Source organism: Indicator indicator, chromosome 9, assembly GCF_027791375.1.
Source record: "Indicator indicator isolate 239-I01 chromosome 9, UM_Iind_1.1, whole genome shotgun sequence".
Lineage (NCBI taxonomy): Eukaryota > Metazoa > Chordata > Aves > Piciformes > Indicatoridae > Indicator > Indicator indicator.
Window position 1 is genome coordinate 522,293 of NC_072018.1, and position 22,256 is coordinate 544,548.

The 22,256-nt window shown below is 50.0% G+C and overlaps 1 protein-coding gene across 1 annotated transcript; it reads left to right on the top strand.

The window, feature by feature from the left end:
• The first annotated feature begins 18,473 nt into the window (after positions 1-18,473).
• Positions 18,474-19,667, top strand: B3GNT2 (UDP-GlcNAc:betaGal beta-1,3-N-acetylglucosaminyltransferase 2). The gene has a single exon (XM_054383720.1). It carries the CDS (start codon positions 18,474-18,476, stop codon positions 19,665-19,667), a length of 1,194 nt encoding a protein of 397 aa, XP_054239695.1.
• Positions 19,668-22,256: the final 2,589 nt, after the last annotated feature.

Here is a 22,256-nt window from a genome sequence, read left to right on the forward strand (position 1 = left end):
ATCTCAATTTCTTAAACAAACCAGAGCAAAACCCACAAATATCCAACCCACCCAACAAGCCAAACCCTTTTGACAAACAAAGAACCCCATCTTTTATATCTATCTATCTATCTATCTATCTATCTATCTATCTATCTATCTATCTATCTATCTAAAGTTATTTTTGCATGTGCAGTGAGGAACGCCTTCAGAGGTGTTTCATGTGGCTTCAGGTATGCCAATGTAGAATGGGTGTGCTTGATTTATAGGGACACTGCCATGGTTTACCTTGCCTCATGTAAGTCTGGTGCACAGGCATAGATCTGTTGTGTTTTTTTTTTTTTTCTTCTCTCTGTAGAAAATCATGACCAAACTCAAGCAGTTTATACCAGTAGAAAAATTGGGATATAAATTAACTATTACAAGAAAGATCTGAAGGTGCTGGAATGTGTGCAGAGAAGGGCCACAAGGATGAGCAGAGGGCTGGAGCTGCTCTGCTCTGGAGACAGACTGAGAGAATTGGGGTTGTGCAGTGTGGAGAGGAGAAGGCTTCAGGAGACCACCTTGTGGCCTTCCAGGATCTGAAGGAGGCTCCAAGAAAGCTGGGGAGGGACTTTTTATGGTGTCAGGGAGTGATAGGAGTGGGGGAAATGGAGCAAAAGTAGAAGTGGGGAGATTGAGATTGGATGTTAGGAAGAAGTTGTTCCCCATGAGGGTGGTGAGAGCCTGGCAGAGGTTGCCCAGGGAGGTGGTGGAAGCCTCATCCCTGGAGGTTTTTGCAGCCAGGCTGGATGTGGCTGTGAGCAACCTGCTGTAGTGTGAGGTGTCCCTGCCCATGGCAGGGGGGTTGGAACTGGATGAGCCTTGAGTACCCTTCAAACTCTGACAGTTCTGTGATTAAACCCAGAAGTGAGTTTACAGAAAACTTTGTACAATGACCAGAGGGCTTTTCTTGCATAAACCTTGCTCTTCTGTAGAAACACAGGAAATGATGCTAGTATCAGCTGAACAGTTTTTCAGGCAATCCAAAGATTTAATTTTAAGAGGCTAAAAAAAAAAATAATTTAGGCCTAACTTAATTCAGGAAGTACACAGTCTTTAAATATCTTCTTGATTAAAGCCAGACCTTTGGTAAGAGACACTTATCATCAAATATAGGCAGAGTTGGAATGGTCTGAGGGATTTACTGGTAGCTGACTCTGGTTAAAAATGGATGAAAAAATAAAGCACTCTTCAGTTGGAGCTTTTATGACTTGAGTTGGAAGTGTTTGGTTTGAGATAGCCACCAGCAGATCTCCACTATCTCTGAGGCCTTGAGCAACCTGCTCTAGTGGGAGCAGGGGGGTTGGAACTAAATGATTTTAAGGTGCCTTCCAACCCAACCCATTTTATGAATCTCTGAAGTATTCCATCAGGAGAGGAATTTTCCATAAACTGTTTGTTTTTAACCAAGTTACTTTTTTGTCCTTAGTAAAGATAACTCCATGCTGACTTTGTGGGTGTTGGCTGCAGTGTTTTCTAAGCAGCAACATAAAGTCAGTGAAAGTTAACTTTCATTTCATAGATGTTGCTTTAAATAGTGTACCTTAGAAGTGGCATTCTGGTAATTTCTCTTTCACGTTTCAGGATCTGGAGGGAGGGGAAACACCTGAAAGGAGGCCAAGCAAGTGAGAAAAATCAGAGCAGCAGCGTAGCTTACTCTGAGGAACTGGGGATTCTGATCTTCAGAACTTGCCATCCTTCAGCAGCAAATGAAAGGCCTGTTCAGTCAGAAGCTGATGAGTAGTCTCAGGACAGCAATCAAGTAGGCTGGTAGGGGCAGGAAGTTTGGGATTCTCATCATGCTTTATGAAGTTTGAAGGTGGCTGGGATTTCCCCACCTTTTTGTAGCAGCCTCTGACAAGCTCTTGAGTTTCATCTTGACGTAACTGCTTTGAGCAATGCTTCGAAACGTTGGGCGTTATCTGATGGAGAAGCAAGACTCTGCAGAGAATGAACCTGCTGACATTAGCTGGTGGTAGGTAGTCTGAGAAATGTAAATGTTTGTAGTGCTCACAGATCCCTTCAGATAGCTGCAGGGTCTGTCTGCATTGCACACAGAGGAGTTGGCTTCAGTGATCGTCTCGATTATCTACTGATAAGCTTGTAGGACAGTGTTCTTACCTAAGGAGGGCTGACTCTTCAGCCATGTCATTTGGGGTCTCAGACCTGGTGATGGAGTGTGGTCAAGTTTGGCATAAGCTGTGAAAGAACCTTGTTGGAACATGTTCTCTCTTCTTGGTTGTGATTTGGATGGGGGTTGAGAGGCTAGAAGTGGATTTGTGCTTTGTTCTTTCACTTCAGAAGTGTTGCATGTATGGGGTAGACAATGACTTGTTTGTCCTTGTGCCTCCCTTCTGTCATAATGGCATGGGTGTTTTTGGAAGCAACTGCCTAGAACGTTGAGAAGCTGCCCTGAGGATCATTAGGAGCAAACAAGGTCATGTAACTAACACAGTCCATTTCTGTTCTGGGTAAGCCAGCAGCGGGTGACAAAACTGGACTGGGAGTTAAAATTGTAAAGGTTTTTATTGAAGCCAGCTCGTCACCGTTGGATTGAGCACTCCACATTCGTTAGTAGATCAGATGTCTAACTGAAGTGTATCAACCACTACAGAAAAAAGAAATCATTAAAGCATTCCTTTAGGATGCTGGATGAAATGCCACATGGCTAGAGATGTTCTCTGTGTGGGGAAGCTGCAACAGTTTACATTTTTCTCTTTTCTAACACCATTTCAGTTGGAAATCGGGGTTTTCACCCATCTGTGTGCAGACATATCTTTGTTTGGTGTATTTTTAGGTGCTGGGTGTAAGCTCTTAGCCCTGTGACTGCAAATGCAATGACCCAGCTGAATTGAGAAAGAAGGGTGCAGTTGTTTCTTGGAGACTGTAGGTAGCTCCACTCCTGTGGTGCTGCTAAAGTTTTTTGTTTGTTTATTTTTCTGGGGGAGAAGGAGGTGAAGTAGAACTCTGAGAAGCTGAGAGACATTGTTTCAAAGGAAGAACAGGAGCAGATTTGAAAACCCTTCTTGTAGGAGCAGGGCTACAAATGGGCCATCAGAAAATACATAAAGAGTAGAGGTGAAGAGCATGGGCCTGGACTATTTTCAGTGTCCAGTGACAGGATAAGAGGCAATGGGCACAGAGGAACCCAGGGGGTCTCACTGCAGCATAAGGAAAAAGTTCTTTGGTGTGAGGGTGCTGGAGCACTGGAGCAGGCTGCCCAGAGAGATTGTGGACTCTCCTTCCTTGAAGACTTTCCAACTCCACCTGGATGCATTCTTGTGCAATCTCATCTCAGTGAATGTGCTTTAGCAGGGCAGTCGGGCTGGATGATCTCTACAGGTCTCCCTTCCACGCCCCTCCATGCTGGGATTCTGTAAAAGAAGGGACAGTGCAGAGTTTTATCACTATGCCTAGGATAACTCCAGTGCTTGAAGTTTGTAGTAGTTTTCTTCCACTCAAGAGTCTTAAAAGTCCTTCTGTACCAGTTTCAGTGTTGCGTTTGTAGCCTTGAATTAGAAGTGATGAGGGCCCGAGTTTATGGTAGCTACTGTAAAGCTGCTTTGTGAAGCAGCTGAGTGCATGGATGATGGTTAGATGGAGTGGAAAACGGTGACTAAAAAGGAAGCAGTTCCTTTAAGGCAAAGAATGAATTGAGCAGATGACCACAAAAACCCATGTTTCACTGGAAGGCTGGCACCTCTCTAGCAGTCCGCTTCCACACTGGCAGCTTTGCATTGATTTTAAATGTTTTATGAGGGTTTTACTACTTGTTTTCATCATCCTGTCCCAGAGTCCATCTGGGGAAGGAATTATGGCATGGATGAGAGGCATAGGGACTCTTAAAGTGTAGCACAAAACTGATGAAGCCATCTCTGACTCTGTGCAGTCTGTGCTTCAAATCTCTTAGGTCATGGAGCAAGGTCTGGGAGTAACTGGCTTAGTTCAGTGTGGTATTAGGTACCCTGTGGCTTCAGGTCCAGTTAACCAGCCCAAATGAGTGTGGATTAGTGATAATTTTAGGGGGGGGCAGGGCTGTGCTGGAAACTGAATTGAAAAGATCCAACTTTATTTGGGTTACAAGGCAATGATGATTTATGTTGAAAATCAAATGGCAAAAGCTCATCCTGCCAGGAGGGCCTCTCACCATCAACTACGATCCTGAGGGTCTTTTCCAACTTCAATGTTTCTGTGATTCTGGAAAGTACATGTGTGGATGTTTTAAAGCAGAAAACTTTCCAAGATGATGGAAGCACTCTGATGCATACTCTTATTCTCCCCATCCCTACGCCCCCCTGTCCTCAGCACTGTGGAGGCCACACCTTGAGTCCTGCGTTCAGTTTTGGAGACCTCTCTACAAGACATTGAGGTGCTGGAGAGGGTCCAGAGAAGGGCAAGAAAGATGGGGAAGGGTCTGGTGAGGAGCCGCTGAGGGGACTGGGATTGTTCAGCCTGGAGAAAAGGAGGCTGTGTTGTTGATCAATCCAGGAACCTCTTTGGACTCACTGAACAGAACTGAGGTATTAGGAGAACTGCTGCATTTCACAGGAGGTGAGAGGGTCTGCATGTGGCTCGTGCTGTGTATAATGATAATGAACTCCTCAGAACTTCAATGTCACTGCTGCTAGCCCTGCAGGAAGGTTTGCTGCATGGACAGCTGCTCTAAGGGATATCAGCCTTCCAAATGAAGTTACATGATGAGGTCCAAGTCTGCTGTAGCCTCAGTCATAGATAATCTCTGCAAAGAGAGCAAGGTGGTAGTATCCTTCAGACACCTGAATTACAGCTTTGTTTTGCTAGATTCACAAAATGGCAGGCAGGGGTTGGAAGGCACCTCTGAAGATCATCTAGGGGGGTTGTCCTGCTGGAGCAGGATCACTTAGAGACAATCACACAGAGACATGTCCAGATGGGTTTGGAATGCCTGCAGAGATGGAGACTCGGCAGCCTGACCCGGAGCTCTGCCACTCACACAGGGAAGAATTTTTTATGTGGCACCTCCTGAGTAGTGTCCATTGCCTCTTGTCCTGTCCCTGGACAACACTGAGAAGAGTCTGACTCTATCCTCCTGACCCTCACCCTTCAGCTCTTGCTGAGCATTGCTGAGCTCCCCTCAGGCTGCTCTTCCCCAGGCTAAGCAGCCCCAGGGCTCTCACCTCTCCTCACCAGGTGATGTTCAGTGCCCTCAGCAGCTCAGGGGCTCTCTGCTGGACTCTCTCCAGTAGTTCCCTGTCCCTCTTGAACTGAGTAGCCCAGAATTGGACACAATGCTCCAGATGAGACTTCAGCAGGCGGAGTAGAGTGGGAAGGGAACCTCTCTTGACCTGCTGGGCACACTCTTCTTAATACACCCCAGGATGCCATTGGCCTGCTTGGCCATGAGGTCAGGTTGCTAGCTCATGGTGAACTTGTTACCCACCAGGACTCCTAGAGCTGCTCACCAGCAGGTCAACCTCAACTTGTACAGATGCATTCCTGATAGCTTAGTCCTAAGCCTAAGAGTGGTAGGTGTGATGCCTGCAGGTCTTAGGGATTACCTTATTCTTTGTCAGCCCCAGTTAATAAATGGACTTTTAATGCTTGGGTTTAACAGTCAAATAATGCAGAGATGTTACTTAGCCCACTTGGAAAATAGAGCATAGGTCCTGTCCTCAGCAGAAGATAGGGGTGTTTGCAGGTGTAAAGGTCATGGCTTCTGTCAGACTTGAGGGAGGTGGAGAAGTTGGGTGTTTCACCTTTTATCTGCACCATGTGCTCAAAGACTGGCATTCTGTGGTGCTTTGCACCAGGCTGCAAATACAATGTTGTCATTGCTGTCATCCCAGTGGGTGGAAGGGATTATGGGTCCAGACCCAAGACTCAGTTCCTGGTGAAGAAGGGGGAGATCTCTCTGCTGCACTTGTTCCCTGTAGCTGCTGTGGTGCTTATCTGGTGTGCATCTCTGGTCATTGTTCGTTTTCTGCTGGCTTAGTGATGTGAGCTGATTTATGGGGAGGCCTGGCAGAGCACCAGAGCCAGCATAAGGCAAGGATCTGGCTTAAGGACTTGGAGTCAGAAAGGGAGGAGGAGGAGAAAGTCTCCATCAAAAGGAGGGGTCAGGTGATGAGATCAGCTCAGCTGCGGGTGGATCCACAGCCTGGGCCTGCTGCAAGAGGAGAGGGTTGAGGCACATGGGGAGCCTCCTGGGGCTGCACGAGTGTGCCTAGGTCCGGTACCGATCTGCTGCTCTGACTGCATCTGCTCTGGAGTGCTTGGCTGCTGCAGGAGTGCTGGTGTGGGTGTGTGCTGTGTGGGAAGGAACGCCACCTCCAGCAGCCTGCTTTGTGTTACTGGTGTTCCTTTCCCAGGAGAGTTGTTCATTGTCAAGTGCTCAATATTCCAGCTGGTTTCAGGCAGTTCTGCTTTGGGTGGCTTGCTTGGCTGCAGCTCTGTGTGGTACACTGCTGTTGAGACTACTCACTGGCAGTCACAGCTGACTTGTGCTGCTACAGAGCTTGCATGGTCAGACCTGAGGTTAATAAATATCATTCTTAAGTAAAAGCATAAAGGAGGAATGCTTTAACACCAGAGAGAGACACTGAGGTGCTGGAGCAGGTCCAGAGAGGGACAAGGAAGCTGGTGGAAGGTCTGGGGAGGAGCAGCTGAGGGAACTGGAGTTGTTGAGTCTAGAGAAAAGGAGGCTGATGGGGAGAGCTTCTGGCTCTCTACAACTCCCTGAAAGGAGGCTGGAGCCAGGTGAGGGTTGGTCTCTTCTCTCTGTCAACAGAGGATAGGACAAAAGGAAATGGCCTCGAGTTGCACTAGGGAAGGCTTAGGTTTGACATTAGAAGAAATCCCTTGACTGAAAGGGTTCTCAAAGCCTGGCAGAGGCTGCCCAGGGAGGTGGTTGAATGCCTATCCCTGGAGGTGTTTCAGAGAGGCAGAGCTGTGGTGCTGAGGGCCATGGCTCAGCCCCAGCCTTGGCAGAGTTAGGGAATGGCTGTCTGGATGATGTTGAAGAGCTTTTCCAACCCAAATGATTCTGTGATTGGTCTAGGAGTGTTTTAATAGAGTCCTAACCTTGAGAATGGCTGTTGTCTTACCTGGTTTTTGTTCCCTGACACCTCCCTCCTGTCTGTAACAAACAGGAATATTGGGTTTCCTTTCTTCTGCTGGAAGAGCTGCCGGTGCCCTGCAGTTCAATGCAGCATGGCTCACAGTGCCACCATGGCCCTTGCTACCTTTTGAACACAGGCTAACAGCCTTGCACCCTTTAGAGCTGTGCTGTAGAGAACCTGCTTGCTGACCTGAAACAGCTTTTAAGGCTCTTTGCTGAGTACTGTTGTGTTGTATTTTACCTGGTGGGGATGTTTATAAGACTTACCTTTTTATTTGAAAGGGAAATGATGGGGCCCTCTTGTTATAACAAATAATACCTTCCTCAGAGTCACAGAATGGTGGGGATTGGACAGGACCACTGGAGATCATCCAGTCCCACCCCCCTGCCAGAGCAGGGCACCCAGAGTCAGTCACACAGGAACATGTCCAGGTGGGTCTGGAATGCCTCCAGAGATGGAGACTCCACAGCCTCTCTGGGCAGCCTGTCCCAGTGCTCTGCCACCCTCACAGGGAAGAATTTGTTCCTCCTGCTCATGTGGCACCTCCTGGGTTCCAGTCTGTGTCCACTGCCCTTGTGCTGTCCCTGGGCACCACTGGGAAGAGTCTGGCTCCAGCCTCCTGCCATCTACCCTTTAGCTATTGAGAAGATTCCCCCCAGGCTGCTCTTCCCCAGGCTAAGCAGCCCCAGGGCTCTCAACCTCTCCTCACAAGGTGATGTTCAGTGCCCTCAGCAGCTCAGGGGTTCTTTGCTGGACTCTCTCCAGTAGTTCCTTGTCCTTGAACTGGGGAGCCCAGAACTGGATACAATGCTCCAGATGAGGCCTTAGCAGGACAGAGGGGGAGGAGAACCTCACTTCATCTGCGGGCCACACTCTATGCATCTTCTTGATGCATTTAGGTTTTAAGTTGTAAACAGTCTCCTGCAATCTCTCTGTGTAACTCGTGGTGAACTCCACTAGCCAAGATCAAGGAAGATGACATTTCTGCCAGTGTTAAGACAGTTGCTTTCCCTTTTGTAGCTCCTTCCTGGAGGCTTGTGCTTCAGTTCCCTGGCATTGGGAAATGGCAATCCCTTCCTCAGGGCATTGCAGGGGGGAGCTTGGGGGGGGGGGGGGGGAAATATTTGTCTCTCTATGGAGACTGTGTGTGTGGAGTGCTACAGAAGGCACTTCAGTGTACATTTGAGCATTGTAATAGGTTTCACTGGTGAGGAACTTAGTATCAATAAACAGTCATTACCTCTGATCAGTACTTGGAGTATGAGTAAAGAGTTCTTTGATACTCAGCTTGCTAAATAGAAACCCGGGATAAAAGGAGGCTTTACTCACTTAGGCAAGTGGCATTCCTGGAGTTGTCTTATGATATCTCACTTGATGTGTAAGCAAGCTGTTAATCCTCTGGTATTTTAAACACTCCATGGGTGTTTTGTTGGGTATAAGCAGTATGAAATGAGTTAGATACAGACTTGATCAGACTTTGCAGGGAAGAAGGTTTTTGGTTTTTATTCTTTTTTGTTGGCAGAATTGCTGGGACTGACTGGTAAAGGCCATCTATTTGCCCCTTGCTTTCATGCTTACCAATGTCCTTGCTGAGTGGTACGAAACTGGAGTGGGGGGAGAGGGGAAGGTAGCAGATGTCAAGCTGTGCTGCCATCCAGTGATACCTGGGCAGGCTGAGAGTTGGGTGAAGACAAACCTCAGGAGGTTCAATAAGGACGAGTGCAGGGTCATGCATCTGAGGAGGAGTAACAGCAGGCACCAGGACAGGTTAGAGGCTGCCCTGCTGGAAAGCAGCTCTATGGAGAAGGAGCTGGGAGTGCTGGTGGACAGAAGTTCTGCATGGCACAGCAATGTGCCCTGGTGCCCACAAAGGTCAATGGGATCCTGGGCTGCATTCAAAGGAGTGTGGCCAGCAGAGCCAGGGAGGTTCTCCTCCCCCTCTCCTCTGCCCTGCTGAGGCCCCACCTGGAATATTGCATCCAGCTCTGGGCTCTCCAGTTCAGGAGGGACAGGGATCTGCTGGAGAGAGTGCAAGGGAGGGCTGCAAGGATGCTGAAGGGCCTGGAGCACTGCCTGGGGAGGAGAGGCTAAGAGCCCTGGGGGTGTTTAGTGTGGAGAGGAGAAGGCTGAGAGGGATCTGATCAATGTCTATCAATAGCTGAGGGCTGGGGGTCAGGAGGGAGGGGACAGGGACAGGCTCTGCTCAGTTGTGCTCTGGGATAGGCCAAGGGGCAGTGGATGGAAACTGCAGCACAGGAGGTTCCACCTCAACAGGAGGAGGAACTTCTTCCCTGGGAGAGTCCCAGAGGCCTGGAGCAGGCTGCCCAGAGAGGTTGTGGAGTCTCCTTCTCTGGAGCCTTTGCAGCCCTGTCTGGATGTGTTCCTGTGTGCCCTGTGCTGGATTCTCTGGTCCTGCCCTGGCAGGGGGCTTGGACTGGAAGCTCTCCAGAGGTCCCTTCCAACCCCTAACCTCCTGTGAGCCTGGGATCTGCCACCATCTGGATGTCGAAGCAAGTTCCAAGTGTTTAGAACTGGGTGGAATGATTTTGGGCTACACTCAGTGCCTGCAGGTCAAGGTGTGTTTGTTTTGACATCTTGCTGTAGAGGACTAGTTAAGGCACCCTCTGAGCCCACTGTGTTTTGTTTCTATCCCAGAGGAATGCTTTCTGTGAACCTCTAAAGGAACTTGGGTTTCTTTAGTCACTTCTTTGCAACATCCACCTCTTCCTGTTGCCTTTTTGTCTCCTATAGCTGAACCTCAGTAGAAGCCCAGGCTTGGTTTTGTGCATAGCAGTTTCTTAGTAGCATCAGATCAAAAAAAGAAAGGTAAAACTGCCCACATGTGGTTCATATACTGATTTTGTGAAGATATTATAGAAAACCAAGTGCTGTAATAGGGCTGCTTTGAACTCTTCTGCCAGAACCCTTATCTTCACTTGAGGGAAGTTCAAGCTGATGTATTGCTTGTGCCCTTAGGGGCTGGTACACTTGGGTGTACTTATTCTTGGGTTTGACCTGGAGCTTGGCCCACCTCCAAATCATACAATGGTTTGGCTTGGGAGGGACCTCGAAGATCATCTAGTTCCAGCTCCCCCTGCCATGGGCAGGGACACCTCTCACCAGCCCAGCTTGCTCAAGGCCTCATCCAGCCTGGCCTTGAACACCTCCAGGGAGGGAGCATCTACAGCCTCCCTGGGCAACCTGTGCCAGTGTCTCCCCACCCTCACTGGCAAGAATTTCTTCCTCATCTCCAGTCTCAATGTCCCCTCCTCAAGCTTCACTGCATTGCTCTGTTGGCCAGTGACTGACCTGAGAACAGCCCTGAAGAAAGGGACTTGGGGGTGCTGGTTGGTGAGAAGCTCAACAGAAACCAGCAGTGTGCACTTGCAGCCTGGAAAGCCATTCACATCCTGGGCTGCAGCAAGAGAAGCATAGCCAGCAGGTCAAGAGAGGTGATTCTCCCCACCTGCTCTGGTGAGACCCCACCTGGAGCACTGTGTACAGTTCGGGAGCCCCTATTAAAAGAAGAATCTGGAGGGGCTGGAAGGTGTCCAGAGAACGGCTACAAGAATGAGCAGAGGGCTGGAGTTGCTCTGCTCTGGAGACAGCCTGAGAGAGTTGGGGTTGTGCAGGCTGGAGAAGAGAAGGCTCCCAGGAGACCGTCTTGTAGCCTTCCAGTGTCTGAAGTGGGTTACAAGAAAGCTGGGGAGGGACTTTTATGGTGTCAGGGAGTGATAGGACTGGGGGGAATGGAGCAAAACTAGAAGTGGGGAGATTCAGGTTGGATGCTAGGAAGAAGTTGTTCCCCATGAGGGTGGTGAGAGCCTGGCAGAGGTTGCCCAGGGAGGTGGTGGAAGCCTCATCCCTGGAGGTTTTTGCAGCCAGGCTGGATGTGGCTGTGAGCAACCTGCTGGAGTGTGAGGTGTCCCTGCCCATGGCAGGGGGGTTGGAACTGGCTGAGCCTTGAGGTCCCTTCCAACCCTCTTGACCCTTGTCAGGGGGCATTATGGCCTCCATTTGTGTAAATTCTTGCCTCCAAAAGAAGAATGTCTCTTGCATAATTAATTCCTGGAACTGAGTGGAGGAAACACATATCCCTGAGACTCCAGAAGCTTTTGGACAGTACTTTTGGATACAGGGCTTAATTCTTAGGTGGAGTTGCCATCCCTGGAGCGGTTCAAGAAGTGTGTGGATATGGCATCTGGGGATATGGTTCAGTGGCCATGGTGGTCTTAGGTTGACATTTGGAATTAAGGCATTTTCCAACTGAAACAACTCTATGGTTCTATCCTCATGGGACCCTTCCAGCTCAGGAGAGGGATTCTGTGATTCTCATATCCACCCTTCTAGGCTTTTAAATAGGTTTGTTGTAGGCTTTTAGAATGCATTCAGTCTTCAGATGCAAAGCATAAAACAACTCTGTTCCAGAACAGCCTGGGAACAGTTCCTCACCATTTCACATTACTGCTGTTTGGGCTTGGAGCTCTTAAGGGTGTTTGGAATCTTCTCCTGTGACTGGTGGCTTCTTCATAATACCTTTTCATCTGTTGTGGTTAATCTTGTGTTACTGATTGCTGCCTCATCCTGCAGGGAAGCTGCTTTTCTTCCCATCCTCTGCTGGCTTGCCTTTTCAGTTTTGACCTCCGGGCCACTTCTGTGGCTCTCTAGACCCATTCTGTTCTATCTTAAGTTTTAACTGCAGTGAAGTGGCAGAGTGGAATGGAGCTGACAAGGGCAACTCCTCCCTCTTCCCTCCCCCATTCCTATAGAACCAAATACTGTATCTGTAGCTGAACCTTGCTTTGTCCACTCCAGCTTGAAGGCTGAAGTCAAGATGAATTGCTGCAGGGTTTAGTGTTGCTGAGGTTCTGTGTGCACTGTGATTTACTTTACCCAACACTTGGTGATTACTCTTGCATGCTCTGCTTTTGGAGCTACGTGTTCTAGCCTTTTCCTTTGGAACACCTAAAGCAGCAGCAGTTCTCCAAAAGGAGCCTGGCTTTGTACTGCTCCTCTGCAGTCTTCACCAAAACAAATGTACAAATGCAGCAGCCAGGTGGAAAAACCATCCAGATCACTACCTGAACAGATAGATTATAGAATCACAGAGTGGTAGGGGCTGGAAGGGACCTCCAGAGATCACTCAGTACAACCTCCTGCCAGAGCAGGGTCACCCAGGAACACATCCAGGTGGGTTTGGAAAGGCTCCTGAAGAAGCCTGCTCCAGGCCTCCAGCAGCCTCACACCAAAGAAGTTTCTCCTGATGCTGAGGCGGAACCTCCTGGGTTCCAGCTTGGCCCTGTTGTGCCTTGTCCTGTCCCTGGGCACCACCAAACAGAGCCTGGAACCTTCCTCTTGACCCCCAGTCCTCAGCTATTGATAGACATTGATCAGATCCCTCTCAGCCTTCTCCTCTCCACACTAAACACCCCCAGGGCTCTCAGTCTCTCTTCACAGCAGAGATGTTCAAGTCCTCAAATCATCCTCACAGCTCTGTTGAACTCTCTCCAGCAGGTCTCTGTCTCTCTTGAATCAGGGAACCCCAAACTGGACACAGCATTCCAGGTGTGGTCTCAGCAGGGCAGAGTAGAAGGGGAGAAGAACCTCCCTGGATCTGCTGGCCACGTTTTTTTTGCCCCCAGGATGCCCTTGGCCCTGTTGGCCACAAGGGCACATTGCTGTGCCACCAGCACTCCAAGGTCTTTCTCCATGGAGCTGCTTCCCAGCAGGATAACCTTTAGTCTGTCCTGGTGCCTGCTGCTGTTCCTCCCCAGGTGCACTCACTCTCAGCAGTCCAAGGAGGTGAGGGAGGTATTCATGACGTATAAAACTCTGGTATTGATATTGAATGTCACTTGTTCCTTATCTTTTCTCAGAAATGCTCATTTTATCACCAATATTGGAGAGCTTTTTAAAAAAGAGACTGAAAATCATGCTGGAAATATTCACACATGGCTTCTACTGTGCTCTAGGTGGTGGAACCACTGGCATGTTGCCAGACTCTTTCTGATGAAAAGTTCTGCCAAGTCTGACAGTACATGGAGAGTCAGACATTCACAGAATGGATTGGGTTGGAAGGGACCTGAAAGCTCATCCAGTTCCAACCCCCTGCCATGGGCAGGGACACCTCCCACCAGCCCAGGGTGCTCAAGGCCTCATCCAGCCTGGCCTTGAACACCTCCAGGCAGGAGGCAGCCACAGCCTCCCTGGGCAGTCTGTGCCAGTGTCTCCCCACCCTCACTGGCAACAATTTCTTCCTCATCTCCAGTTTCAGTGTTCCCTCTCCCAGCTCAAAGCCATTGTCCCTTATCCTGTCACTCCCAGCCTTTGTCCAAAGTCCCTCCCCAGCTTTCCTGGAGCCCCCCTTCAGGTTCTGGCAGGCTGCTCTAAGGTCTCCTTAGGGCCTTCACTTCTCCAGGCTGAACAGCCCCAACTTTCTCAGCCTGTCCCTATAGGGGAGGTTCTCCAGCCCTTGGATCATCTTTGTGGCCTTCTTTGGACTCTCTCCAGCAGAGATATTTTTTATATCTATTTTTTTCCTGTGTAGTGTGTTTACTGCAGGGGCTGGCAAGGCTTACAAGTGAAGACCAAGAAGATGAAGGCAGGTCTTGTAGTTGGATAATTTGGATGTGTGTGATCTGCAGGACTTTAAGGGCCTGAAAGAGTCTTTGCAAATAGTGTCTCCTTGTGTTCCCAGCAGTCTCAGGTCAAGCATATGCCAGCTGACTTCCTGAGGTGTTGAATATTCATAGCTTAGTACCTGGGGGCTGGGCAGATGAGCTGTGCCATGCCATGGCCTGGCTCCACTGGAGCTCTTGACAATCCTGTGTTTGTTAGCTGTCACTGGGGGGGAGCTGCACCCTCCTTGTCTGGGGGAGCCTAGGATCGGAGGTCACCTTCTACGTCACTTGTTGTCCTAGTCAGAAGTGCTGTGGAGGACAGGGAAGATAAGCACTGAAGTGCCCACTGAGCTGCATGGAGTGGTAACAGAGCACAGGGCAGCTGTTTCTCCAGTGTTTGTGCCTGTGCTGAAAGGGAACAGAAATCAGACGTGATGGTCAGTTGCCAGTGGGAGCTGCTGTGGCAGTTGGAAGGGGAAGATAAAGTGTCCTTGAGCTCTGTGTCACCAGCCAGTGTGCTTCCCAACAGTTCAGCTGTTTAACTTCAGCAAAGGCACTGCCCACAAGTGTGGGTTTGTCTCTGAGCTATAGCAGACAACTTAGTTTAAAATTAGCACAATAAGCTTCAGAGCTGGCGGGGAACAGGGCATTGTAGATCTGGCCTCAGCATATGCAACGATAAATATGCAGATGGAGTGTGAGGTCAAGTGAAGGACAAGCAGGGATTTTAAAACACACATACACATTCAATGAGAACCTGGGGGTCAAATGAGGAAATAAGAAATGGACTGATTTGTTTGCCTGCTGCTTTCCTACTAAATGTGCTCAGTTTTCTGAGGAGTAGAAGAAAGCAGGACTGGTCAAAGCAAAAGAGACCAAGGGTCAGTCCAGATCAGGTGTCTGGTGGTGGTTGGAAAATAAAGTGAAAAGAGCAGCAAGTACAAAGTGTCCTGCTCAAGTGTACCTGCCTGAGTGGTGCTGCTCGGGGACTGGAGGGCCTCTGAGCAGTGCTTGCAGCTGGGCTCCAGCAGTGATTGCAGATCTGCTCTTTCGCTGGGGGTGTTCTTGTGGTCAGTCATCATTCCTGCTCCTGACAGAGGGAAGTGTCTTCCACAGTGAGTTCTGGCTGGCTCAAGCCTCCTCTTGCTAACTTCCTTCTCTGTTCTGGATGCTTTCCTACTCCGAGTCCCTGATTTCTGGAGGGGCTGATTAAACTCTGTGCAGCTCCTACATTGCTAGTGGCCAGCACAGAGTTTGCTAAGCACTCTGTCAGAGGGACACCTTGGCTTGGTGTTGCTTCCTGTACCCTGCAACTTCCCTTCTGACACCTAGGGGAGAAAAGGGGAAGGAATGATCCCTTTTTTTTCCCTTCAGTGAGAACTGGTGATGGGTGGCAGAATAACCTTTGTTACATCAGAAAGGGACATTTACTATACCTGCTCTTACATACATGGAAACCTCTCTTGTTTGGATTTCTTTTCATAGAGCTGCCAGGGCTGGAAGGGACTTCAAGGCTCATCCAGTTCCAACCTCCCTGCCATGGGCAGGGACACCTCACACCACAGCAGGTTGCTCACAGCCACATCCAGCCTGGCTTCAAAAACCTCCAGGGATGAGGCTGCCACCACCTCCCTGGGCAACCTCTGCCAGGCTCTCCCCACCCTCATGGGGAACAACTTCTTCCTCACATCCAATCTCAATCTCCCCACTTCCAGCTCTGCTCTATCCCCCCAGTCCTATCCCTCCCTGACACCCTCCGAAGTCCCTCCCCAGCTTTCTTGGAGCCTCCTTCAGATGCTGGAAGGCCACAAGAAGGTCTTCTGGGAGCCTTCTCCTCTCCAGCCTGCACAACCCCAACTCTCTCAGGCTGTCCTCAGTTTCTTTTTTCCTTCCTAGGACTAATGATAGCTTCACTTTCTGTTGCCATTCATTTCCTTTTCCAGTTGGAGGTTGGGGGGGGAAGCCATCAAAAAAAATTCCTATTCTGTGTCTGCAGAGATCTGAACACCAGCAATGCAACTGGCCAGCTTTGTCAGCTCCTCTCCTGAGGAACAACCAAGTGAAATGGACAGAAATTAATTGTATGCTGTACCCTTCAACTCTCTGTCCTGCACTAGGAAGGTATCAGAGTGCAAATGTAAAAGCTTGAAACTTAATTTAAAAATAACTGACCTTATCATCTAGCAATTTATTCTATACCCTTGGAGCTCACCTGACGAGCAGGAAGAAAAAGTTTCTCTGCCTGCCTTTGCCAAGCTGAGGGCTCTGGTTCTAGTTGTTACACAGGCAAGTGTTTCAAGGAGAATTAGGAGCAAAAACTGCTGGCTAATTTAGCCACTCTGTAAAATATTCTGTACAGTTCCTCAGCAGCAAGTAGAAACCCCACATTCTTACCAGCTTCTTGCTTGCTGGTGAAACCCCAAATCCCCCTGCTAGCTGTAGGGCTGCCCCTCTTAGTTGGTTGAGTTTTTACTCTCCTGGGGGGGGGGGTCACTTCTGCACATTCTTTGTCTGAAAGTAGTTGTTTTTTTGTGGAAAGGAAGAACACTGAAAGCTGCTGATGAGCATGGAGCAGCTCTGTGAGGAGGAGAGGCTGAGAGCCCTGGGGCTGTTGAGCCTGCAGAAGAGCAGCCCCAGAGGGGATCTGAGCAATGCTCAGCAAGAGCAAAAGGCCTGGGGGGCAAGAGGCTGGAGCCAGACTCTTGTCAGTGGTGCCCAGTGCCAGGACGAGGAGCAATAGGCACCAACTGGAACTCAGGAGGTTCCATCTAAATGTGAGAAGGGAATTCTTTACTGTGAGGGTGCTGGAAGCCTGGAACAGGCTGCCCAGAGAGGTGGTGTGGTCTCTTTTGGAGAGATTCCAAACCCACCTGGTCATTGTGATGCTGGGCAAGCTGCTGTGGGTGCCCTGCTTTAGCAGGGGGGTTGGGCTGGATGATTTCCAGGGGTCCCTTCCAGCCTCGCCGTGCTGGGACCCTGGGACTCTAATGTGAGGTGTCCCTGCCCATGGCAGGGGGGTTGGAACTAGATGATCCTTTTGGTCCCTTCTAACCCTGACTGATTCTATGATTCTGTGATGAGCACACACCAAGAAAACCTGGGCTGATAAATAAGAAGGGACCATATTGATCCAACCCCCAGTTAACACAACTCAATCATTTCTACAGAGCAGGCCTGGTCAGAGGGTGTGCAGGACAAAGGACACCAGCACAGACAGAACAGGGTTGGAGAAGACTCTTTGTTTTCTCTTTTCAACTACAGGCTGGGCAGGGACTGGCTGGAGAGCAGCCCTGAGGAGAGGGACTTGGGGGTGCTGGTGGACAAGAAGCTCAACCTGAGCTGTCAGTGAGCACTTGCAGCCCAGAGAGCCAAGCAGAGCCTGGGCTGCATCTGGAGAAGTGTGGCCAGCAGGGCCAGGGAGGGGATTCTCCCCCTCTGCTCAGCTCTGGTGAGACCCCACCTGGAGTACTGCATCCAGTTCTGGAGCCTCTATTACAAGAGGGATATGGACATGCTGGAAGGTGTCCAGAGAAGGGCCACCAGGATGAACAGAGGGCTGGAGCACCTCTCCTATGAGGACAGACTGAAAGAGTTGGGACTGTTCAGTCTGGAGAAGAGAAGGCTCTGAGGTGACCTTCTTGTGGCCTTCCAGGATCTGAAGGGGTCTCCAAGAAAGCTGGGGAGGGACTTTTGAGGATCTCAGGTACTGACAGGACTCGGGGGAATGGGACAAAGTTGGAAGTGGGGAGATTCAGGCTAGACATGAGGAAGAAGTTCTTCCCCATGAGAGTGGTGAGAGCCTGGAATGGGTTGTGCAGGGAGGTGGTTGAGGCCCCACCCCTGGAGGTGTTTAAGGCCAGGCTGGATGAGGCTCTGGCCAGCCTGATCCTGTGTGAGGTGTCCCTGCCCATGGCAGGGGGGGTGGAACTGGATGATCCTTGTGGTCCCTTCCAACCCTGACTGATTCTGTGATTCTCCTCTTCCCTTCAACCACCTGGGAAACTAATGAGGATCTCTTCTGACTCATGCTGCAGATGGTGTGTGTGGGATTCATCTCACCTGATGAGCAGCACTTCAAAATTAAGGGCTAAACCCCTGCACTGCTGTAGTACCACTTCAGCAGTCAGGATGTGGACAGGCAGCATTAAAGCTGGGTGGAAATGCTGCCTGCTGCCCTGTGACTGCAGGGCCATGGCTTCATTCCTGTGCAGGTTGCTGAGGCTCTCGGTGATCCGTTTCCAACAAACAAAAAAAGAGAAAAGGAAATAAGGGCCTGGCTGAGGGAGCTGGGCTCCTTTAGTCTTCAGAAGAGAGGAGGCTTAGGGGAAACCCCAGCACCCTCTACAACCCCCCAGAAGGAGGCTGGAGCCAGGTGGGGGTTAGTTTCTTCTCACATGCACCAAGTGACAGGACAGGAGGAAAGAGCCTCAAGCTGTGCCAGGGGAGGTTCAGGTTGGAGATTGGGAACAATCTTTTCCCAGCAAGGGTTCTCAGGCTCTGGCCCAGGCTACCCAGGGAGGTGGTGGAGTCCCCGTCCCTGGAGTGGTTTCAGAGCTGTGTGGATGTGGTGCTGAGGGAGGTGGTGCAGTGGTGGTGGTGAGGTTGTGAGCTGTGGGTGAGGGCTTGGCCTTGGTGATCTCAAGGAACTGTGGAGCTTGGAAGAGGCCTCTGACTCTGTGATAGATCTGTCACTTGTTTGTTTGTTTGTTTCCCCCTCTGTCTCCAGATATGAGCAATGAGTGTTGGACGCAGGAGACTGAAGCTGCTGGGAGTTCTGATGATGGTCAACATCTTCATTTACGTGCTGGTGGAGGTGTCCAAGAGTGGCAGCCAGGAGAAGAGCACCAAGGGCCGCGTCATCATCCCCCGCAGCAAGTTCTGGAGGAAGTACACTCCTCACAAGGCTTACTGGAACAAGCAGCAGCAGAAGCTCGAGCTGCTCTACAACCCTATCCTGACCCTGCTTTCCAACATGACCGTGGAAGAGAACTTGGTTTCCAACGCCAGTCTCCTCAGCTCCTGCGAGCCTGACCCCTGGGTGTCGTCGGAGGTCAGTGACTTCGCCAACTTGCCCGACAGATTCAAAGACTTCCTGCTCTACTTGCGCTGCAGGAATTACTCCTTGCTGATGGATCAGCCCAACAAATGCAAGCACAAACCCTTCCTGCTGCTGGCTATTAAGTCCCTCATCCCCCACTTCGACAGGAGGCAAGCGATTCGGGAATCCTGGGGCAAGGAGATCCAGTCGGGGGACGTGACGGTCAGAAGGGTCTTCTTACTTGGGCAGACCCCGCCGGAGGATAACTTTCCTGACCTTTCAGACATGGTAAAATTTGAGAGTGAAACCCACCAGGACATCCTGCTGTGGAACTACAGAGACACTTTCTTCAACCTCACCCTGAAGGAGGTGCTGTTCCTGAAGTGGGTCAGCAGCAGCTGCGCCAATGTCCGGTTCATTTTTAAGGGTGACGACGACGTTTTTGTGAACACCCATCAGATCCTGGATTACTTGAAGAGCTTATCAAAGGACAAAGCCAAAGACTTGTTTATAGGGGATGTGATCAAAGATGCTGGCCCTCACAGGGAAAAAAAATTGAAGTACTACATCCCAGAAAGCGTTTATGAAGGCTCCTACCCTCCGTACGCAGGAGGCGGTGGGTTTCTGTACTCTGGCGATCTGGCTTTGAGGCTGAGTAACGCATCAGAGCAGGTCCTGCTTTACCCCATTGATGATGTCTACACTGGCATGTGCCTTCAGAAGCTTGGGCTTGCTCCAGAAAAACACAAAGGCTTCAAAACCTTTGACATCGAAGAGAAATACAGAAACAACATCTGCTCCTACACAAACTTAATGCTGGTGCACAGCAGGAAACCTCAAGAGATGATCAGGATTTGGACACGCTTGCAAGATCCACACTTAAGCTGTTAAGGCAAGGTGTGCAGAGCTGTCTGGAGTCCAAAGAACTTCCCTAAGTCTGGCTCTGACTTTTCTTGGTGGACCATTGAAGCCCTCTTTAATAAATTTTCTCTGGGAGCTTTGTGGTTTTTTTCCTCCCCTCTCTCCCTCCCCCCCACCCTGTCCTTTTGAAAAATGAGAATAATACTAAAAGTGGAGGCAATGGCTTTGAAGACTGGGTCCTGACTTTTTCTTTTTCCCCGCTGTCCTGGTGGTCTTTATGTTTCAACATTTGTCTTACATTTAAGGACTTCAAGGACACAAGCAGGTGTGAGCAGCTGGGCAGCAGTTCTGGACGTGGGGATTGCCTACTGTAGTGCAGCTCTCATTCAGGAGAACTCTCCCTTGCTGTGGGCTGGGGTGGAAACCAATGCAAACTGCATTCACTAATTGGGAGGGGGAGCCTAATTGAAGTCTGAAACACTCTTCCAAAACCTGATTGCATTTTTTTTTCCAATGGATAGTTTTCAGTCTTTTTGCAGCCCAGAAGAGTGGTTTCTGGTTTTACTTAGGATCTTTTCTGCAAAGCCTGCCTGTGTCTAAAGGATTTACCCCTTCATTATATGAGGCTTTCTTTACTAGCATCCCTCCATCCCCAAAAGACTGTTTGGGATGCCCCATAAAAGAGCTGCCTATGGAAGGAAAAAGAGCAGATTTTGGCTGCAGCTGGGCTGTAGGCACAGTTAGACCTAACTGCTGCCCCAAGCTGCAGCTGGGCTGTAGGCACAGTTAGACCTAACTGCTGCCCCAAGCTGCAGCTGGGCTGTAGGGACAGTTAGACCTAACTGCTGCCCCAAGCTGCAGCTGGGCTGTAGGGACAGTTAGACCTAACTGCTGCCCCAAGCTGCAGCTGGGCTGTAGGCACAGTCAGGTCTAACTGCTGCCCCAAGCTGCAGCTGGGCTGTAGGCACAGTCAGGTCTAACTGCTGCGCCAAGCTGCAGCTGGGCTGTAGGCACAGTCAGGTCTAACTCCTTGCCAGCCCCAGGCAGGTAAAAGCTGCTTTGCTGCTCACATTCTGTGCAGAGCTGCTCTGGTCAGTGGCAGTTTGCTGTTTGGCCCCTGGGTGTGAACAAGCAGCTGGGTGTGGTGCAGGGCACAGGGGTTGCACACTGCTCTCTCAAGCAGTAGCAGACCTTGGAGTGGTGCCAGATCCTCAGAGCTTCGAGGTTGGAACCACACTTCAGAGCTGCATGTCCTGGAGAGTTAACCCCAAGTTCTCCAACACTCAGCTCCTCTTCTGTATTTCCGCACCTTGCTTCTAGGAGTTCCTCTTCAATAGTGGTGGCTTCCCTTTGTCTCTGTAGAAGTGCCTGTCTATTTATTTTTCAGATTTGAAGACCAAAACCTATATTATTATTATTTTTCCTGAAGTCTATTTTGTGTAATGTTTTATTTGTATAGTGTTGTCACACTCAAGATACAGATCTATCTATATATAAATATATTTAAATATAGAGCATGGTATTTTAAATCTGTGGGATGTGTCACACAGTTCAAGAAAAGCTAAATTGGTTTGGGTTTGGTTTTGGGTTTCTTTTTTTTTTAATTTGAAAAAAAAAATAAAAATGTGATTTCACTAATCCCCTTGTAAGGCTTCATTGGAGACCAAGCATTGAGGGGACAATGGCATTGAGGCATTGAGAAGTGTGGCCAGCAGGGCCAGGGAGGGGATTCTCCCCCTCTGCTCCACTCTGCTCAGACCCCACCTGGAGCTCTGGGTCCAGGTCTGGAGCCTCTGTTCCAGGAAGGCTCTGGAGGGGCTGGAAGGTGTCCAGAGAAGGGCCATGAGGATGAGCAGAGGGCTGGAGCTGCTCTGCTCTGGAGACAGCCTGAGAGAGTTGGGGTTGTGCAGGCTGGAGAGGAGAAGGCTCCCAGGAGACCTTCTTGTGACCTTCCAGGATCTGAAGGGGGCTCCAAGAAAGCTGGGGAGGAACTTTTGAGGGTGTGAGGGAGTGATAGGACTGGGGGGATAGAGCAGAGCTGGAAGGGGGGAGATTGAGATTGGATGTGAGGAAGAAGTTGTTCCCCATGAGGGTGGTGAGAGCCTGGCAGAGGTTGCCCAGGGAGGTGGTGGAAGCCTCATCCCTGGAGGTTTTTGCAGCCAGGCTGGATGTGGCTGTGAGCAACCTGCTGTAGTGTGAGGTGTCCCTGCCCATGGCACTGTCTGAGCCTTGAGGTCCCTTCCACCCCTGACAGCTCTGTGTGAGTGCCAGAGCACCTGCACCTCCCCCTGTAGCACTCAGTACCAAGGCAGTTCAGAATTTCACAGCAAGGTTTGATTTTTGGCTAATTTCTTCAGCACTTTCACAGCCATAAAATATTGCTGTGGCTGTGCAGGGATGTGTTAGGTGCAGGAATTTGTTAGGTGCTGGGACAGACATAAGCCAGGGCTGGTGACGTGCCCAGGCCCAACGCTGTGCCCACACCATAGCCCTCCCGGTAAGGAATGGATAGAAGGGGCTGGCACCTCAGTTGCTGTCTGAAAGAACTTGGCACCTACAGCTCTTTTTGGCTTCCTCACCTGCTTGTCTTCTTCCTTCACTGACCTTGAAGAGCAAATG

Coding starts and splice junctions, on each gene's coding strand:
- B3GNT2 (XM_054383720.1), top strand. CDS start 18,474: ATGAGTGTTGGACGCAGGAGACTGAAGCTGCTGGGAGTTCTGATGATG.